Raw genomic sequence first — 20,220 nt, 5'->3', positions numbered from 1 at the left:
GTGTTCAAGACTGCTAGAAGGAAAAGCATTGGCAGCATACCTGATTAACTCAAGCTAGCAGGGTGACGATTTGTCTCTGGCTATTTCAAAGGGGATGGCAATAAATCATCATTATTAGGTATCTATTAGGTTGCATCGAGTTGTGAGTTTGGACATACTATAATTACCTAGAGCCCTTCAGACAATTACAAAAGCGAGCCCTTAGAATCATTTCATTTTCTGACCATTCTCGACCCAGCAAGGCACTGTTTACTAAACTACGCGTGCTACCTTCTGATTTCCTTCGTAAAGCAAAAGAAAACTACTGAATGCATCCACACTATAGCAGGAAACAACCTTCCGTTTGATATATCTTCATTTAATATTCCTAGACGCCCAACACGGAGCCATACTTTCGGAAATTTTAACTTAGCCGTAAAAGGGAATCTTTATGGTGAGCGTATGCTAGAGTTTACTGGAACAAAAATTTGGTATAATCGACCGTGTGACCTAAAACTTTCCAACTTTTCCACTGCGATAAAAAATCACTACCTTAAAATGAATGAAACACTTTGAGTTCACGCTTACAGTTGATATTATCTGCACGTAATTTCATAGCTATACCTATATTTTGTTGATAATGTGATATTGCTTTACGATGTGATATGATTTTATGCATTCCCTGTGATCTATGTGGTGTGACATTATGTATCATTTGGGATCTGCGGGATGACATATTATTTGGGATCTTTGTGATGTGATAGTAGACATTCAATCAACGTTGCTATATATATTTTATACCTTGTATAACTTGTTTTAGGCTTGTAGCGCAGCTCGGAAGAGCAAAAGAGGAAGGAGGTAGGAGTAATCAAAGGGAACGGAAAACAGAGTGAGCGCTAACTTCCAACTGACAGTTTATTTCGTGACACAAGACTACTTATACACTCGGCAAACCATATGACATCAGGAGATAACAAAGAAATGAAGCAACAAAACAGATAGTAACCAAGTGGTAACATATTCAGACAGCCTGTGGCTGCAGTCGGAGATACGCCAATTCATTGTTTGATAATGATAATGAAGGTGAGCTTACACATGCATGGCCCAGACCAATGATAGCCTTTGCTTCGATGATTTCTCTTGTGAGCTGATTACGACTGCGACCAAGAATGACGCATTCCTCTAAGACAGGTTCGCAACCACACGTTTTGCAGTGCTGTGCAAAAACCCCCCCCAGCTGTAATACAATTCTTGGCATTGTAACCATGTTCGCGCAGCCTGTCATTCAGACATCGACAAGTACACAAGATTGCTCTTCCGAGCTGCGCTACAAGCCTAAAACAGTCATGGCATACCAACTCGCCCAAACTGCCACGCTTTTGACTTGTATAACTTCTACACGCTCCTGTTAGAATTAAGGGTTTTTAGTTTGTACAATTTTATTACTTCTGGCAATTGGTACTCTGACGAGCGTATAGAGTGCCTGTCAACTTTTTGTACGTTTCCTCTAAACTTCTGTGTACTGACGTTTCTAATTCTGACAAATGGTTGCCTGCAATTCGTTTATCTTTCTCAATTGGACCCTTGGCTAGCCGCTGGCTATGGGTCAAGCAATGTTTTGCGTTCATTCGGTAATCCAGCAAAGAACAACTAAGAACAGCAAATATTCAATCAATCAATCATTCAACCATCGTGTGAAAGTATCCTCATTGAAGCACCGGTGCATGAACTTGAAGCCCTGCCTGCCAGAACTTGTTTTCATTTTAGATACGAGGCTGCACTCCAGTTATTACAACGAGATCTACCCTTTGACAGGTGTACTCAGCGCACTGTTAAGTGCTATTAAAGAACTGACGTACACAAGATTTACCATTGTTCCTCAATAGCTACCCTAACATACCCGTGTAGCAGGCAACAAGCCTGCTGACAAGCTCGTGCGCCCTGCATTGGATTTCATGTCATTGAAGAAAGCTCCGCAGAAAACAAAAAAGGGAGTAAAGAGTTAGCACTGAAGCTATCAAGAACGCCTTTCCCCGTTCCCGCAACAAACACTCACACCAAGTGCAGGTGAAATTTTGTTCCCTCGAGGCCGCTGGATATTTTGAAGAGAGGTGCTTCGGCTCCCCCTCGCATTGCTTTGTCATGGATAGCATGGAGTCGTAATGATGAAACTTGTGTGTGGAAAAGCACAGCTAAGCTCAATGGATGGAGCATGGTCAGGTGGGGTCCGGCTCGAATCTGTCTTAGCGATCAGTCCTTCATTGTGTTACCAAACGACTTGTGTTTCCAGACGTACTGTGACAGGCTTCACGCACCGCCGCATTTTATAAGTGGCACTCCAGCAAAGCAACTGAACGGCTGTTTTTGCAACGCTTCGACTGCCTGCAGCGATACAACAGGTACTATTGACGAACACAACATCGTCGATGCATCATGCGTTAACACCTGCAAAGTCTATACGGATGCTGCCATTCTCCCAGACGGCGGAAGGACATCATTCCTGAGTACTACGCATAATTTCATCAGCGGCCACCAGCGCTATTTATCTACGGAAGCCAGCGCTCTAGTAATGGAACTTCAAGCCATCCACGACGCTGTGCAAGATGCGACATCTAAGCTGCCTACCATCAAGCAACTAGATATATTCACGGATTCTTTAGCGGCTATTCAGGAACTCAAGAAGGTTGATAAGGCGATGGAAATCTGCGAGAGACTACACACTATGAATAGTAAGACAGCTACTTGCGTCAAGGTACACTGGATTCAAGGCCATTCAGCGAACCCTCACAACATTGCTGCTGACCAGCAGGCACACTGCCCTCCTAATCCTGATCCTCCACCTATTCCCCTCCCACCCCAACCCCGTAACTCGCTGCGAGCCCGTAAAAATGTTCTCCGGCAGGACACCCGCGCTCTTATCCCACCGTGTGTCTGCTCCCTCCCCCTTCACCTTACTAGGGCGGAGGAAGTTGTGCTTAGGAGGCTTCGGGCCGGGGTGGCCCTTACACCGGCTGTTGTATCAAGGTGGAACTGGCCGCATTTATCACTGGATGCTACGTGTCCATACTGCTCCGTTCCTGTGGTGGAATCAGATGCATACCACCTAATATGGACATGTACGGGTTTACAATCGGAACGCTCGCGTCTCCTACAGCAAGCCGGCCTCCGATACAGTGTGGCAACCAGCTATGACCACTGGATACATGACAACAGATTTCACAAAACACTGCTTCAATTCATACACAACACAGGCCTCAAAGCACACATATAATACACATATACGCTCCAAGAATTATGCCTTAAGGGCAAGCCTTCATCGCATTAAAAAAAAAAAGACTGCCTGCAGCAAGCAACACCCTTCTTCCTCCTCTGCGCGTTCATTGCGCCCTATCAACAACGTGCGCGTTTTGACAGGAATGACCTTCGTTTATTTTATTTTTTCTTGTACGCAATTATAACTGCAGAATTCTTGGGTGTCGGTTCAGTAGCATCTTACCACCGCAACACCGACACTGACGAAAAAGAAACCTATTCCACAGCTGTAGATGACCCCCAATTCAGTTAAGCAGTACTACACGCAAACCCCAAAGTAGGACAAGTGAAACAAGGGAGTCCTAATTTACAAGGTATTTCAAGGGCGCCTATTCAATGGGACCTTATGTGCGCAGTAGGTCTCTGGGTGACACCGCTCATTTGAGAAGGTCCGTTACACTCTACATCTCTTCTACGTAAGGACACGTCGCGCTGGTGCCTTCTCCCCGTCCGCGCGCCACGGCCGGGCTCAAGAAATAACGAAGAGTAACAGAAGGAGGAATCCCCTCCGCGTCGCCGCATTCATTAAATAAACGCCGGGCACGTGGCACGGTCCCGTGACGGCGTCAATGCGTGCCCTAGTGCTCTCGTCGGCGCCTTTAGTTCGCGCTCAGCGTGCAGACGACGCGTACACGCGCATTTCAATTTTCGGCAGCAAAGCGCGTCGAAAGCCGCCAAGCAGCCGTTCCTTTCTTTCTTTCTCTCTTTCTTTCTCTTGTCGCGCAGCCAGCCGCGAATGCGTGTGACCGACCAGCCGTGAATGCGTGTGACCGACAGGCGCGACGCGATGCGCCAGGTTTCCGGAGGAAGCGACGGAAGGAGGCGCCCCCTAGCCCCCTTCCCCCCCGCCACCCCAACCGCTGTCACGGTCACACTACGGCGGATATCCCTCAAGCGCTGCGTCTTTTGCGTCGCCTGCTGGCTGCTGTAAATAGTTCGGCGTGGACTGCAAAGCCAGAAAGTGCGGAATGAAATGCTTGCTGCAACGCCCTCATTTCGATGGGGGCGAGATGCGAAAACACCCGTGAACCGTGCATTGGCTGCACGTTAAAGTATCCCAGGTGGTCAACATTAATCCGGAGTCGACCACTACGGCGTGCCTCGTAATCGTATCGTTGTTCTGTAAAACGTTTAAGACTGGAATTTCAATCTAACTCTTTAAGCTAGTTTAGTGCCTGCAACCTGTGTGGCACATGATACACAGCTTGACAAACATACCAGGACGTACCCTCGAAGGGGGCCAGAAGACTTTGGAGCGTGGGATCCGCGAAAAAAAAATTATGCTTAGTCAATGCATCTGCTCTTAATTGAAGGATGTAACCGCTACTTTCCCAGGGCTACTTTTCCATTCGACCACCACATCATCACCTAAATTGTACTCTGCGTATAAATTTCACTTTTCAGCGAACTTGATTCCAGGTAAACTTTTTCGATCGGCTGTACTCTGCCAGTCGCTAAGGGGACCATAAGTACATATGCTTCGTCTTTTGATACTGGCGCATTCCAAACCGAATGTAGTCCGTTATTTTGGTTTTCATATGAAGGCCTGAAATGTACTAATTGAGCATAATTAAATCTTAGTCCGATATGTTACGGCCAGTCCAGACCGGACAAGCATTGGGAGGGACGAGGCTGCAATAAACAATAAAGCTTAACAATTAATCGCTTTCATCGGCGTCATTCTAGTGTATAAAACTTACCTGGGCCATAGGCTAGCCCGCTATTACATCTGCTCTAAACTCCTAAATTACTTACTTCCCTGAATGTTACGTTCTACCGATGCTTGAACATATAGAAATTCGCGCCCTTTTTAGTGAAAATGTTATTGTGCCTACGTAATAACACTTAGCACTTCCTTGCTTGTTTGTGCGTATGCTTATTATTTGATTGGTTCCTTTTATTGCACTGCGCTTATTTGCAGAAACTGCAGAACATGTCGTTTGCAGAATCTGGCACATTTGCAGAATCTGCTTTATCGCCGGAACGTTTTGTCTCTTTTTCGTTCACTTTTTATAACCTCTTCACATCATCCTTTGATCTCTGATCAATTTATTGTTCTTGGAGAAGCCGGCGACGCAATGCTCGCAAGCTTTGTTGATTCCATCCAAATAGGTAACTGATTTACAGACGTCCGTAAAGAAAATATGGCTGCCTCGTCAGCATTCTTCCTTTGTACTGCTTGTGCGTAGCAAATTGTTTCTCGCACAATATGTCCTCATCGACCTAACAACTTGAGTCATCTGTCCTGCATGTACGAAAAACTGAGAAAGATAGAAAGCTTCTTGGTAGGTTTCGTTGCTTAGAGTGTGTCAAACAGTCGTTATCTTAATTTTTATGTACAGTATGAAGAAAAAACTTCGAGGACGCTTAAGGTTTACCTTTAAGATTGGAACGCAATAGAATTCAAGATCCTTGACCGCTTCTGACGCTTCCCGGCAGCTGCAGCATATGTAACCGTAATGCTTTCCTGGAAATGGTTCGCGGCGAACGCTACGCAGGAAGGCGAGCTTTCTGGTTCTTTTTTTTTTCACCTGCACCCCATGGCGGGCGCCGCCGCTACCGCAGAAGCGTGGAGGCAACCGCCATCTGGGTGCTGTTGCAAGGAATCGGGCGGGGCGCGCCACTCCGAATAAGACAGACCTCAAACGGAAAATGGGTTTGTGTTTGAGTTTCCGCGTAGCAGAATTATGTTTTCTCGTATATTCAAATTACAATCTGACGCTATCATGTCTGTGGGTGGCGCGTAAGTCGTACTTTACGAATTTTCTGACGCATTTTACCTTGAGAAATTCAATTAGTTCAGAAACGCCTATGCGCCATGCGGTGGGCCTGCCTGGTTCGGGATGATTTTTCTCAACGGACAACGCCGCCGGCGCCGGCACCGGATTTTCTGCGACACGGGGCCCTTAACGCTTTCGCGTTAAAAAATCCCTTCAGTTAATTCAAGTGTAAAAGGTGACTCTTACATGTCACAATCCTTGGAATTATAGAGAGACCTGCTAATAGTAACACTACAAAGACATCTCGCATTGCAATCGTTTACACTGATGACGTTATTGTTACTACGTGCATTTCGCCATGGTTCGGCACGACTTCATGAACAATTGCTCGACGCGAGTTATTTGTTGCTCTTTATTTTGCGATGACGCTGTGTGCTCAGATCACTTTTTCTAAGTCGATGACTCGGGGCATTCACAATTTTTAAAGTAACGTTTCCCGGTAAGCCAATCACAACACTTTAAATCGTGTGTAATTCCGAATACAAGAATATATGGATGCGCATCTATGCTAATCAGAATTCTCCATATTGCAACCATCCCCGGTTGTTTGTGTTTTTTTCTCTCTAAGATACTCCTAAAACAGTTGATTTGTATTATTTAGCGGATAAGTGAAGTTGGACACCATTGTGTATTAATTATCCGATGACGAAATAGCCTGTAAGAATTTTATGAAAAAAAGCCATGAGTACGTACTCTTTCAGAATAACAACATATAAGTAGATCTACGTAGTACCAGCCCATCTTTCCCATGATGTCTATATAACACCATTCTCGTGTCTCAATGCATCCACTAGCGCTACATTTGCAGCCAGTAATAAGCTCAATACTATGTTGAGAAGGCTGGTGTGGTAACGTCACGCTAGTGGGCCACTTTTCGTCGCTGAGAAGCACGCAGCGGACAAAACAGAAGCGCGGCAGGCGCTGCTGCGTGCTTGTCGGCATCGCACGCACAATGGACACGGTATCACCGACAGAATGAAAACTGTTTGCCAGAAACCTGAAAAACATTGCAAATAAAAGTTGTATAACACTTCTCAATACCACTGAATCATTAATTTTCTGAAAAGGCTAAATTAAAGCAGACACTCTAAACTTTGCGCACAAACCAACTATCGTGGGCAGAAGGCACACGGCCGGGCTGCAGGTCCGAGCTGCCTGAACAGGAAGCCCCTTTTTCCCTGCCGCTTCCGCTTCCAGACTCTATAACTCTGTAATGCTCTAGCTGTAATCTAGACTCTGTAATGCTCTAGCTGCGCCTCCTCAGCAGACAGGACACTACCTCGAGCCGGTCATCTACGACACGTCGCTCAATCCCATCACCGCTTTGGTGAGAGCGTCGCCAGTTGACTCATCGCCTTGCTCACCGTCAATCAACGGTGACCTATCTTGCGTTGACTGTAGCTCATGTTCCCGATAACAATGCGCCATAAGGATAATTTGTGCTAGTCTCGTGCTAATTGTAATACAGCTCTCTTGCTCTACTTCATTCAGTGTCTATTATTGCTTATTTCCCGTTTCTTACGTGTGTTTGATGTCTTGTGGGTTACGTGTACAAACGGCTTTGTCCTAATCTGGTTGTTCTGAGGTCATGACTAAGTGACCCAATGAAAAATTTAAATAGAACGTGAAACACCACCCCCCCTCCCCCACCTCCCCATTTTTAAAAACCAAATTTGGACTAGCTGCTGCATGTATTAAGTTCACCCGTGACACTAGAAAACATTGCTTCTAACTGAGGAGCTATAACATAACGCAATTCCAATCTGCTTCTGTTTAGTTTCCGCCATTAGCCTTCTACGAGTCAAAATTATTCAGGCACCGCCCACTTTGCTTATATGTCATGGGATGTCTGGAAAACCGCAAGAAATCCCCATCCCAGAGTGATGCGCACGTACTGGTTATGCACGATTAGGCAGAACACAAGAACTAAAATTATTTCCGACTCTACGCCTTTGTGGCGTTAGCCTTCCGCTATTGATCAAAACTTCTTGGGCCACATCCATTTCGCCTTGTCACACGACGTCACAAGACCGCGAAAGCTCACCACGTCAAAGTGTCGGGCAAAGGCACTAAACATGCGTTATTATGCCGAACCACGGTGAATTTTTTCTGCAATAGCCAGAGGCTGTCCCGTTTCGAAAGGAACAGAAGATGGCTGCTCGCCCATGGCTTTGAAGCTGACTGCTAGGAGCCATCCCCGAGGACTCATTTGATTGCGTACAATGAAAACGAAGTTCTAAACGGAACATTCAACTACAATTAGAGCATATTCCGAGTCAAACACTACATGCCTATTCAGCCACTGCGGGCACCCGTTCCCTCAGCAGTGTTCGCACACCTCGTTCTACTATTTCATGCTTTCCTGCTTGATTGCAGGAAATACAATACTCATGGACTGAAAGGGCACCTTTGTATCCGATGCCTCAATTCATCCTTCAGTGCTATAGGTGAAAGTAAAAGAAACGTGGTTCTTAAAGGCGATCAGGGTCGCTATAATATAAACATTTTCCAAGCTTTTTGATTGCAATTCTTGCATCAGCCCTCCACTATTAGCCAAAAAATTCTGGAGCCCCCCCCCCTCCCCTGCGCTTGTCTGTCACTCGACTTCACCAAAAACCGCGAAAACGCCCCATTTGTATGATAAGTGAACACGCATGCGTGATTAGACCGAACGAAGGAAAGATAATTTCTGATTCGACGCATTTTTCGTCATTAGCGAAAAAGACGTCGTTTGACCAATCGCTATTGGTCAAACGTTTCCGGGCAGCGCCCGCTTGATCTGTCACGCGACCCCCCCCCCCCCCATCACAAACCGCGAGGACTTAACGTCTCCAGGTGAAGTGTACGCGTTAAAAGGGCAGTAATACGCCGAACAAAGCGGGTTTTTTAATAACCGGAGAATGCCCCGTTTCGAAAGGAATAGAAGGTGGCTGTCCGCCAATCTTTGTCGCAGGGGCTCTCGGAGCTACCGGGGAGCGTGGGTTTATGTGCGTATAATAAAAAATTATTCGTGGCAGTATAACGTTATCGAGACATTTCGGCACGGATACGCAATCACTCTGCCAACTTTTCTTTGCTGAGGATCCATCTTAGCGGTATTTCTAAACTTCTGTAGCGCGCTGCCGCGATTTTCGACCAGCCACCGCATGGCGGGGAAGCGGACCAATCGCAGGCGCCGGCATCACCCTCCACATCCAGTTATCTCCTTTCACTGTGCTGGCTCGGCCCCATCGAAACTCTGTCCATTTGGGCGTGCTCCTCACCTCTTCTCAGTCAATTAGATAAGAAAAACTCCTCAATGTAAGCAATGCTATTCGCTTTGAAATCAAAAGAATGTGACATCTTACAAACGAGAAGCGCATTTGATTGGGCTTTTCAAATAACGCTGTGGGTTACCGACCGACGCTTGCGTCGGTGGTTACGTAAATTTGACGTCAGGAGATTCGAAAAGTTTACGTCACACGACACAAGCTGATTCAACAGCGGCTACCCTTTTGCGGGCGCTAAACGACAAAGGTGGGGAATCGACGGACATGTCGCCACAGCTTTCAACATTGGAGCACTTACATTTATTTCGAAATTTATTCGAGGGGTGTTTTCGCGCTGTAAGGTTATGAAACAAATTTATTTTATTCAACAAGCAAATGCTCATTTATTAAGCGTTTTTGTCTAAACTGAAGTTGCAGTACGGCCCCTCTATAAGGAAGCCATACAGAAACGATCAAAGAAGGTTATCTGAGTAAGCGAACAGCTTTGTTATTTCGCGGAACGCTCTGCGCATCACTAGAATGCAGCAGCTGTAGAAGGACAAATCATAAAACGCCCTCCTTAAAGCTTTATTATTTTTTGTGATACATGCATGAATTTGTTGCGTAATGTTTTGGACGAGCAAAGGAAAACGTTTCCGTGGAGCAATCAATTACTTAAATTTATTTAATCCTACGTTAACGTTACTGCGTGTGCCAATGAAACCACAGCCAACTGCGCATACTGCACTGAAATAGGCATTAAATAAGTGCTTCTCGAAGTAAATGCTATTGCAGCAGTCTAACTTGGCTGCTGACGTTCCGCTTCGTGGTTCTGTGCACTAAGCTTTCTCATCCGTTCCAGTCGTGGCTGCCGTTCCGCACATCTCTCGACAGTCTAACGTTGTCGAACCTTTTCGAGAGGTCAGGCCGCGCCGTAGGACACCACCCCAAGATGTCGTGGCACCAGTGCAAGCTAAACATGGGGAAGCATGCCAGTTGCAGACACTTGTGCATCTCCTCACTTCTTCTCCTCCTCCGTAACACCAGCAATGCATAATTACCAGTCGCACCACTCCGAAACGTCAGCGCACTCCTCCTTTCCCTGTAAAGAAAAGGACGAGCCGCCGTCCCGCATGATGAAGCAGCCCTCTACTTCCCCTTTATTCGAACCCGCAGAACTTCCTCGTTTTTCTGCTCAGTTTTGAACATCCTGCGCGCCCCGTGATTGTCCGCGAAACAAACTAATGCAGAAGACTACTAAGTACCACTGTTGTTCCTGTGTTCGTACATGTCCCAAGCCAGCTGTGCTGGGATCATAAAGGTTTTATTCTGCTCCTTATCTTCCACCGATGCTTGCGACGCTTGTTTCATGCCCCTGCTTTTGAGCTTGTCGCCTTTTATGAATTTGCGCTATCGATGAATGATTTTACAAAGAAAAATTTGCTATGAAGGATTTTCCACGTCAATCTGCTGTAGCCCTTCTTGAGAAGCCATTTTTCCGTTTTGCTTTCTCGTCTTCACAGCAAAAGTTGCGGGGATCTTAGCCGTTTGCCTTTTCCTGGGCTGTTTCATTCGCCACTGTAACACCACCTTGACTATCTGCATTTGCACTGAAGGAGCTTACCGAATCCGTGTACTTCCCCGCCTTCGTGTCCGTAGCTTACTCGGCGAGTTGTAGCCATGAGCAGCGCAAACGGCACGCTTCTGCGTCCTGGTAGTCTTGCTTCTGTTTCTATTAGTCTGATAAAATATATTTGGTATTGTTCCACCAGACGCTCGTGGGCACAGATGTGAAGACTGTACGACACCTGAATAGATTGTCGTCTTCGTCTTGCACTTGATCTTAAGACCCACATCTGGCAAACTGCGTTCGACTTTACTAAAGGTTTCCCATTTTCCCAATGTAGAAATCTCTTTATTTAACTACGCGTGGATTTTCGCTGCCACGTTGACGACACTGTCACGGATGTACAACAATGGCGATAATTCAATCCTTGGGTGAGAAGTTGACTCTAAAAATTGTGGTTCCTCTTTGATGCTTATATCTCAGATCGCTCTTTCTGTGGTGCGAATGGCAATTTGCCTCTTTCCAATTTCTTCAACGCTTAGTCGTGAGGCCGACGCGTCTAATGACATGTGCACACTTTTCTTGAGGCCGAACACGAATAGACTAGATGTGGCGATATAGACGGATAGCGCATTCTTTCCTGTACTTCTGTTGCAATCCATTTCCTCAGTGATTCAATGCGAGACTGTCGAGCCTTTAGCATGTAAGTTTAAGCTCTGCTCTGAGCTTAGCTAGAATTATCTAACGCTCGCAATGGTCAACTTCTTCGATCGCAGCTTCCCATTGGTTGATGTCTACTGTATCTTCTATCAAGGAGAAGGCCTAAAGTGGCTCATACCTCCGATGGCCTTGGAGTGAGTGAGTGAGTGAGTGAGTGAGTGAGTGAGTGAGTGAGTGAGTGAGTGAGTGAGTGAGTGAGTGAGTGAGTGAGTGAGTGAGTGAGTGAGTGAGTGAGTGAGTGAGTGAGTGAGTGAGTGAGTGAGTGAGTGAGTGAGTGAGTGAGTGAGTGAGTGAGTGAGTGAGTGAGTGAGTGAGTGAGTGAGTGAGTGAGTGAGTGAGTGAGTGAGTGAGTGAGTGAGTGAGTGAAGACTTCATTAGAAAACAACGTATTGATGGGTGATGTGGTTAGGCCGCCTTTTAAATATGGCCTCCATGATCCACCCCAGTACCTAAAATGCAGGCAATCACTGGTCGACTGCGACATGAGGCAACGTCGGCGTCATGGTCTCATCTGTCACGAAGATTTCGCATGACGAAGTTCCAGACATCGTGCACGATAACATTCATCGCAATCTGGATCTCCTGGACGGTTAAGCCTCGCACACCAGCTTTACTTTTCGGCGGCTTCACAATACTCCTCCAGACTCGAAATGCGGTCGCGGATTCGTAAAGACTGCAAGATCTCACCTCTGAAGGTCCTTTCTCTCGGATTTTGTCAACAAAATGTACAGAAAAGGACGAGCCGCCTTCCCCATGGGGAAGCACCCCGCTTCTTCCCCCTTTATACAAGAGCAAAGATGACGATGAGGATCCTGACGGCACCACTTTCTCATCTTCTGCTCAGTTTTCAACATCCCCAGTGATTTACTTTCGATCTGCTGGCTGGGCTCCGTTAATAACCTTTCAACTTTTGCGCATTCCTTGCCTGTCCTCACGCAATGAGCGCTTCAAAACGAAACAAAATGGACCTTCTGTAAACGAGGAGGGCATTTGGTTAGGCTGTTAAAAACATGTTGAGGGTCTCCGCACACACTTAATTTCAACGGTAGTTAAGTGAATTCAACGTAGGGAAATTATAATAAAATTACAATCGAATAGTTTTACGTTATAGGGCTCCTGCTACATAACACATACATAATCACTGTTAAGTGTTATAACAATCATAGCAGCATAACGCTACCAATTATAAGGCTTGTATTAGCAATTTATTGCAAAGGCCCTATCTAACTCGTACGCAATGAAGTTTGTATGAAAATCCACGATTTTACTCGCCTAATACACCAAACCTCGACTCGGTATCAAGTAGACGTCTCTCAACATGGCGGGCAGTTTCTGTGCTATTCTAAAAAAAAAAAACTTATAGGTCAGTGCAGCGCTTGCGTGAACTTTTTACTGAACAAGTCGTATTTAACCCACGACTTTAAAACTTTTCCGGCACGTCATGCATAACCAAAAAGGGCGTATTCAGGTTAAGGGTGGGGGCACAACAGTCACGTGCCTCATCCACCGATGGACCCCAAAATGTTTCTTTCCGAGGGATAGCTGGCATCAAGAGACGTGCGTCAAACCCGCCTGCCCCGTATTTGCTCGAGAAATGGCACTATGTCCTACACAGCCAACCTGAAGTATTGGGGCGTAAAACATATCATTGATACCGTTGCCTCAAGAGATATAGGCAATATGAACACACCTGCACAGGAAAAGCAAAGGGATCATGCAGTGGATACTATGCCACACTGAACACACGCGCACCCTAAACATATTGGTTTATCTTCGGAGAAGCGAAACTTTCTGTTATCATAGCTGCAGGCGAAGGGCCACACAGAATTAAGGCTGGGAACACGTATACACAGCAACGGTGATCTCGGTTCGCACCGCTAAAACTCACTTCTATATCGACTTCGGTAGTCGCAGCCGACAGAGTCGCACAGTGCGAATAACCAGTTATTCACGTGGCTTTAAGAGTCTATCGAAAACATATGCTGCAGAGAACACTCTGACAGACCCCTGCTTCCTATTAAGCACTGTGGGAGCACACTGAAAATTGCGATCACAAAACGAAAGCCGTGCTTGAATGCTCGGGCCAGCTTCAGCTCCATATGTATCGCACTGTCTCACTTCGTTGCGCTGACACAGCGTCGGAGGCGTGATGCGCGTAACGCATGTGAAGTTCAGGTATCTGGTTCACGTTTCATGTGGGTCACGTTCTTGACACGAAAGAACGCAGCCAACTGGCCGCAGCTCGCCCTCGGCAAACAGCGGGAATCTTCGATGCGGCGTGTCGACGTGCTGCCAGAGACACCCTTACGGAAGGAGAGAGGCTCCTGCTGTGCCTGTAATCTGTTCTGTGCCGGAACCACTGCCGGTGGCATGTTATTTCGCTGCGTTGGGTGATTACAGCGTGCTCATTACGTAGCGTGCATTAATCAGAGCGAAATGAATAGTGAGTGTTACAGTTTGAGTGTACAGGGTTTACAGTTTGAGCAATAGAGTGTGCAGTATAGCACTTGCATGTAAAGGTTTACACGGCAGCTTTAAACAAAAAATAAAAAGTACCTTTTATTTCATTTGAGCGTACAAATCTGGCGCAGTATGTCGTTAACTTTTCTCTGACAATCTCGCAAGTTCAAACAAGTGGACTTCATGCATGGAAATGATTTGAAACGCCTTTGCGAAGTTAAGGAAATATACAATATTTATGTATCCAGATTAGAACTCTTCCAATGGCTGCTTGTCTGATGTTATAACTAAATTGATTCAGGACGTGTGAGGGTAGCATGGGTTCCTTTCTTTCCTCTTGTTTTTTTTTTTTGGTTAGTCGTATTGTTCTTTGTTTTGTTGACGATGATTACGGTACATGACAGTCTTCAAGAGTCAGATTTTTCATTTTCCTGACTAAAGGTGAAAATAACGTTCCAGGAAGGAAAGCTTGTCAAAGATAAATTACGAAAAAGAAATACGAAGGAAAGAGCTTCTTTCAGAGGGCGGTTTTATCTGCAGACGCCCGCAAGTTACTCAAAAGTACGCGCCGTGACATGAACATTGGTTTGACATGAACATTGACATGAACATTGGAACATATGAACATGAACTACGAACAGTAGTGCCTCATGTTCGACCCTGTAAACATTATCACCGCACAAATCACCCAAATCAATCACCCCGATGGTTAAAAATAACTAAGTTTACTCATTCTATTTACATTGCGTATAAAAATATTTAGTTTTGTAACTGGTTCTGCAGAGCATATGTCTATTTTCAAACCTCCAGGAAGGCCGTGGGAGGGCATAATCCGGCTTAGTTTAGCTCAGCTCTCGCAGAGCGAACCCAAAATTCAGTCGTTGTGGAGCATATTTCTTGCCCGGGCCTGACAAGCCAAGCTCGGCAACACGATTTAAATTCACCGCGGTAAATCATTGGCTACGGCTTTGCGCTGCTAAGCTGGAGGTAGCTGGTTCGATCCCTGCCGCAGCGGTCGCGTGTTGACACCCTGGTGTTGAGCAACACCAGGGTGTCAAAAAAATTTATCTCGAGAACCCCACTACAAGTAGTCTCGAAATCAGATCGTGGTTTTGGTACGGTAACACATTAGAATAGCTTTGTTTTCTTTTTCTTCTTTGAGAGTTAGATTAACGTACGAATGTCGTGTGGAGGTTATTCACTACCGTATGTCTCCACATGCTTCCGCCGTTATGTTTGCTGTGCTTCGTCAGTGCAGCATGTGTTCTTTTTTTTTCCTTCATCACTGTGAGCTATCCATAGCCTGCGCAAGCTATCGACCCCGACATCGAGTGACGTCATGTCGCCGTTCCCCTCCCCCCGTCTTAAGCCACCTCACACTCCTCCCCAAAGGCCATTCTTGACGCACCGGCGACGGTGCTTGTTCCGCCGCGAGAATTGATCACCGCCTCAAGAATACGAAAAAAAAATAAGTCGCATTCGAGTGTTTTAGACACATCGTATACTTAGTGTCCACCTAAACAGCGCTTTACCGACGTAACACGTATACGTAATTGTGGGCGTGCATCGCAGGCACCGGCTACTCTTATCACATGTAAAAAAATTCAATGTTGCAGTGATAGACCTTCACACAATGCAGAGGCAGTTCTCACGCATACACTTCACAAACGCCCCGAAATCGCTTCCATTATATTATCTTGAGCGCAATGACATGAAGCTCCGGTATGATTTTTACGCTTGAACAACGTGGTTATAATAACGAGGCGTACAAAAAAAGCATATGGCTGATAGAAGTAGTTCACTCTCGCTATTCACAAGTGGTGACAAACCGAGAGTGCCTTCCGTGCAATTTTCGTTGGCAGGGTAGACCAACAGCACTGTTAACACAATTTATACGGCCAAGCGGATATATAAACGCTTTCGGCACCATGCACTACAAACACATCATTGCAAAACATCCCTTTGCTGAGCTCGAGGTTGTGGTTTCAACCCCAGGCGCATTCTGATAGGAGTGAAATGCAAACCTGCTCTTGTACTTACAGTTATGTGCATGTTAAAGAACTCCACGGGGTCAAAATTAATAAAGATTTCTCCCCGTCAGTGTGCCTCATAATCACATTGTGCGTTTGGATCATGCCACCCAAGAGTCTAACTCATTTTATTTTATTTTATTAAACGTCACTTTTAACTTTGCACGTTTATATTTGGTATGTTACTCTGCGCTCTGCTTCAGAAGTTTCCTCAGGACGTTACTGATGAAAAACAAACAACATTTTTAACACACTGGGAGCACAACCTGAACGCTGTGAGATACGGAGAAGTAATCACAAGTTTATTAGACATTTTATAACAATTATATGAAGCAAGTAGACAGTAAAATCTAGAAGATCATGCATAGAAAGATTACCTGTGTATTTCACTGAAGTCGATGTGTAATAATGAAAGAGAATAAATTTACGATAAGCTTAATTTTCCTTATAACCGAAAGCAGAAATAAAGATGCAGCTTTGGCTCCCACCAACGGCAAGTTATCTCTCCTGCCACATTAGTTTGAATTTTTCTTTATTAATAATGTGAGGATATTCGCAAATTTTGTCTACGTTCGGAATTCTCTATTTTAAAAACACTAAATTCTCTTTTGCGCTCTTTGGCTTCGTTGTCCAATCTTTAGGGTTATTTATGACTGAACATCAAGCCCGTAGAGACCCTTGATTTTTCTTGTTGCTTATTTTTTAAAGTTTTACAGAAACGTTTTTCCGTCGTTTCTGTTCTGGTCATACAATAGATTCCCTTAACACTTCAGAGCTTCACTTCCTAGCGTAGACCACCAGCAGCCTCCATCGGCGCTTTCTGTCGTTAATTAACAGCACCCACGGAAGCTCTCTGCTCAAGCTTCCTCTCAGTGACACAAGTTCAACGAGACGCGATTCAATAGGACAGCGAATAACAGGAAACCATGCCTTAAACCACGCGGAACACTTACCGCCCGTAGTCCTAACCTGCATAGTCTCATGGCGGCGGTTGGACAAGCCGTCCGCTACCTGCCCCAAACCCGAGCCAGCAGGCAGTCACCGATGGCACACAGCTTAGAACAGACCGCTGTACCACACGCGACACACGCAAGGTCCCTGGACTCTTCTGCTGCGCTACAAGCGTACAGGCCGACAGGCAAGAAAGCGAGCCAATCCGCCAATTCGCCTCTTTATAGCGGGCGGCCAAGTGCATTCAAACTTACATCCTCCTCGCCGACGGAAAGACATGCGCGGACCAACAGACAATGAACAGCATCAGGCAAGTGCACCCCGGTAGTCAAGGGGCCCGCCATAAGCAAACCAGAGGAGGAAAAACACGCCCACGAAAGAAGAGCGGGTTGCGGGCGTCGTACCGTGCACGCCAGCCGAGACGTCAACGCGTGGCACTTGTCCGCACAAGCAACTTCAAACAAGAAGACGGCAGGCCCTTCGCCCTACCCTTCTTTCCCCGTCCCTCGCTGCCACTGCAGACATAGCTCGACCTGTGCCTCAGTGCCCGGTATAGAGAGTCAGCTCAGCACGCACGGCAAACTGCATCAAAAATACAAACCTAGATGCGGCGAAGGGGACTCCGTGGCACGACAAAGCAGATGCGCAGATCTGCAATTACAAACCAAATCCAGAGCAACGACGAGACGGGAACAAAAACTTCCAGGGCCAAGCAAGCGGCGCTTGAAATCAAAAGTGAAAGTGCCCGGCGGCGTCTTTTTGTGCGCCGCGGCTTTCTAGGGTAGGGCGCCCCAAGGCAACCGTGGCACGGAAGGTGTTCCCAAGCGTGACTTCAGGGTTGCATGACGAAGCCGCGTGGCGGCCGCGCCGCACTTCTTGCGCCGCCGTTGGAGCCAGCGGTGCGTGGCCGCCATTGCTGCGCCGCACCGACGGCGACAATGGCGGCGGGACGCGGCCGTCGCACTGCGTCGTCGCGGGGTCGACCCGAAGCAGGGGGCGAGGATGTGCAGGCAGCAGGGGGGGGCCTGCGTGCGTTCTTTCCAGCGCATACGCCGACTGCTCCGTATCAGAATTATCATGTCGGGCATAGCGTGCGCCACGCAAACCAGCGCGGCCGACAGATTTGACGAAACAGATTTGTTAGCTTCCCTGTCATCGCTAGACATAAACTTGACACATGGATAATCACGCATCGGGCCTCAGTGAACAGTGATACAACAGGAAGAAACGAAATGGACACGAAGAACAGCGCCGGACGAAGAGGCTGGTGCTGGCTTTTCAGGCAGATCTAACTTTGCCAAGGCGTACGGGCCACAGCTCCATCCACGCACCTCAGTTTAATTTGCATGAGGCTAAACATAGAACAAAGTTACGCGTGGTGTAAGCACACAACTTATCATTAGCGCTGTTAAGAGCGATAAACGAGGAACACGGCTCAAGAAAAAGAAAAACATTGCAGAATGACCCGACTCCAGCGAGTTTTAACCCGCATTCCCTGAGCGGTAATACCTTAAGCGGACAATTAGTGCCACCTAGCTAGTACTGCTGAAGGTCAGTACTTGCTGTAAACTATTGCCACGTCGGCGATATCCACAGTGGGCTTTCTCTTGTTCTCTTAAGTTTTCCTCCCCTTTTCCCTTCCCCAACATAGGGTAGCCAACGGGACTCAGTCCTGGTTAACCTCCCTGCCATTCATTTATCAAATTCAAAGCTCGTGCCTAACTGCTCCGGCGAGCTTATTGTAGGCGCTAAAGAAGATGGCACAGCAATATGGCTTCCTGCTTCAAAAACGTGACGTCAGGGCCTCTTCTATTTTGTTCCTTTCTCCTATGGTGTAGCCATATTCACGCTTTAGGCAAAGCCTCGCTCAACACGAGCGAATACAAGCTTCGCACACCCATATACCGTCGTTCCCATGACTGCAGAACGGCCATTTTGAAACTCGCATGAACGGTGTCGCCAGATTCCCCTCTAGATAATAAATATAGTGAGAAACTGTATGCCTTTAACCCTCCGTGCGCCAGCCACGCATGCGCCGTCACTAGGATGTCTCGATAGATACCGCCCTATAAAGAACAGCGGTGGTGGCGACAGCAGCGCCGATGTCATGAATGAGACTCGAGCGTCTGTAGAATACTAATCGCAATAAAAGTTTATTAGATGGAGAAAATGAACATCCTTCTAAAATGGGAGGTTCGTTGTAGACATAGGAATATAGCAGGGCCGCAACATTCATGAGGGGACGTATTACTAGCGAAGCTGTTTAGGCTTCATACATGCGCTGCATACATTATGCAAACATACATTTTTTTTTTATTTTTCTAATGCGGCGCCACACTACGTGAACACAAGCGCCGCCGCACCGGTATCTCCGACGCGCGTGAAGTTATAACCACAGAAGCGCGGGCCACGATCCCCCTCTCATTATTCGTCAAACAGTATTTAGCGCAAATAACTAATAATAACAATAAATTATGATTTTTTACGCGCCAAAACCACGATCTGATTACAAGGCGCGCCGTAGATGGGGGACTCCTGAATAATTTTGACCACCAGGGGTTTTTTAACGTGCACCTAAATCTCAGTGCACAGGCTTTTTGGCATTTCGCACCCATCGAAATGCGGCCGCCGTGACGTGGACATTAAAACAAATAAAGCGCATGAAGTCCAGCTTGCAACACAAAGTGCTCTTTCTGATATACATACGTTTCTCTTACAGCGCCGAATTCATGTAGTTCTACTTGGGCCCAAGATATTAAACTTGTTTATGGAAGTTGGCATCGTGCTTGTTCGCCTCCGCCGCATGTCGGCCTGATATTGCACCATCTCTGGGATCGGCCCACGCATTACTGTTCATGTTTCGTAACACGGACGTAAGCCGGTCAGGGTACCCCCCTCCCTCCCGGGAACGCATGCGGTGTATACATACTGCGGTGTTCACCGTCTAGAGAAAAATATCTTCGCTGCAAAATAAAAAAAGGAAACACAACCTATATTTCACAGACACACATTAAGGTGTAAGCACACAATTTTTTTAAGGACGCTAGAAACCGGGGTGGATCGGTTTACATACTGAAATAGAGAGAGATACAAAAGAGAAGGAAAGACTGGGAGGTTAGCCAGTGTAAGTGCCGGCTGGCTACCCTGTACTGGAGAAAGGGGTAAAGGGAATA

The 20,220-nt window shown here is 46.5% G+C and overlaps 1 protein-coding gene across 1 annotated transcript in view; it reads right to left on the bottom strand.

The window, feature by feature from the left end:
* LOC139059316 (uncharacterized) overlaps positions 1-17,240 on the bottom strand; it is a 28,594-nt gene extending 11,354 nt beyond the window's left edge. Inside the window, exon 1 of the mRNA XM_070537546.1 lies at positions 17,050-17,240. Within this exon, the coding sequence (XP_070393647.1) occupies positions 17,050-17,079 (30 nt within the window). The 5' untranslated portion in view covers positions 17,080-17,240. The remainder of the gene's footprint in view (positions 1-17,049) is intronic.
* Positions 17,241-20,220: the final 2,980 nt, after the last annotated feature.

This window comes from Dermacentor albipictus, chromosome 1 (genome assembly GCF_038994185.2).
Source record: "Dermacentor albipictus isolate Rhodes 1998 colony chromosome 1, USDA_Dalb.pri_finalv2, whole genome shotgun sequence".
NCBI classification, from domain to species: domain Eukaryota; kingdom Metazoa; phylum Arthropoda; class Arachnida; order Ixodida; family Ixodidae; genus Dermacentor; species Dermacentor albipictus.
Note: the sequence above shows the minus strand (reverse complement) of the source record. Positions and strands in the feature narration are given on the sequence as shown.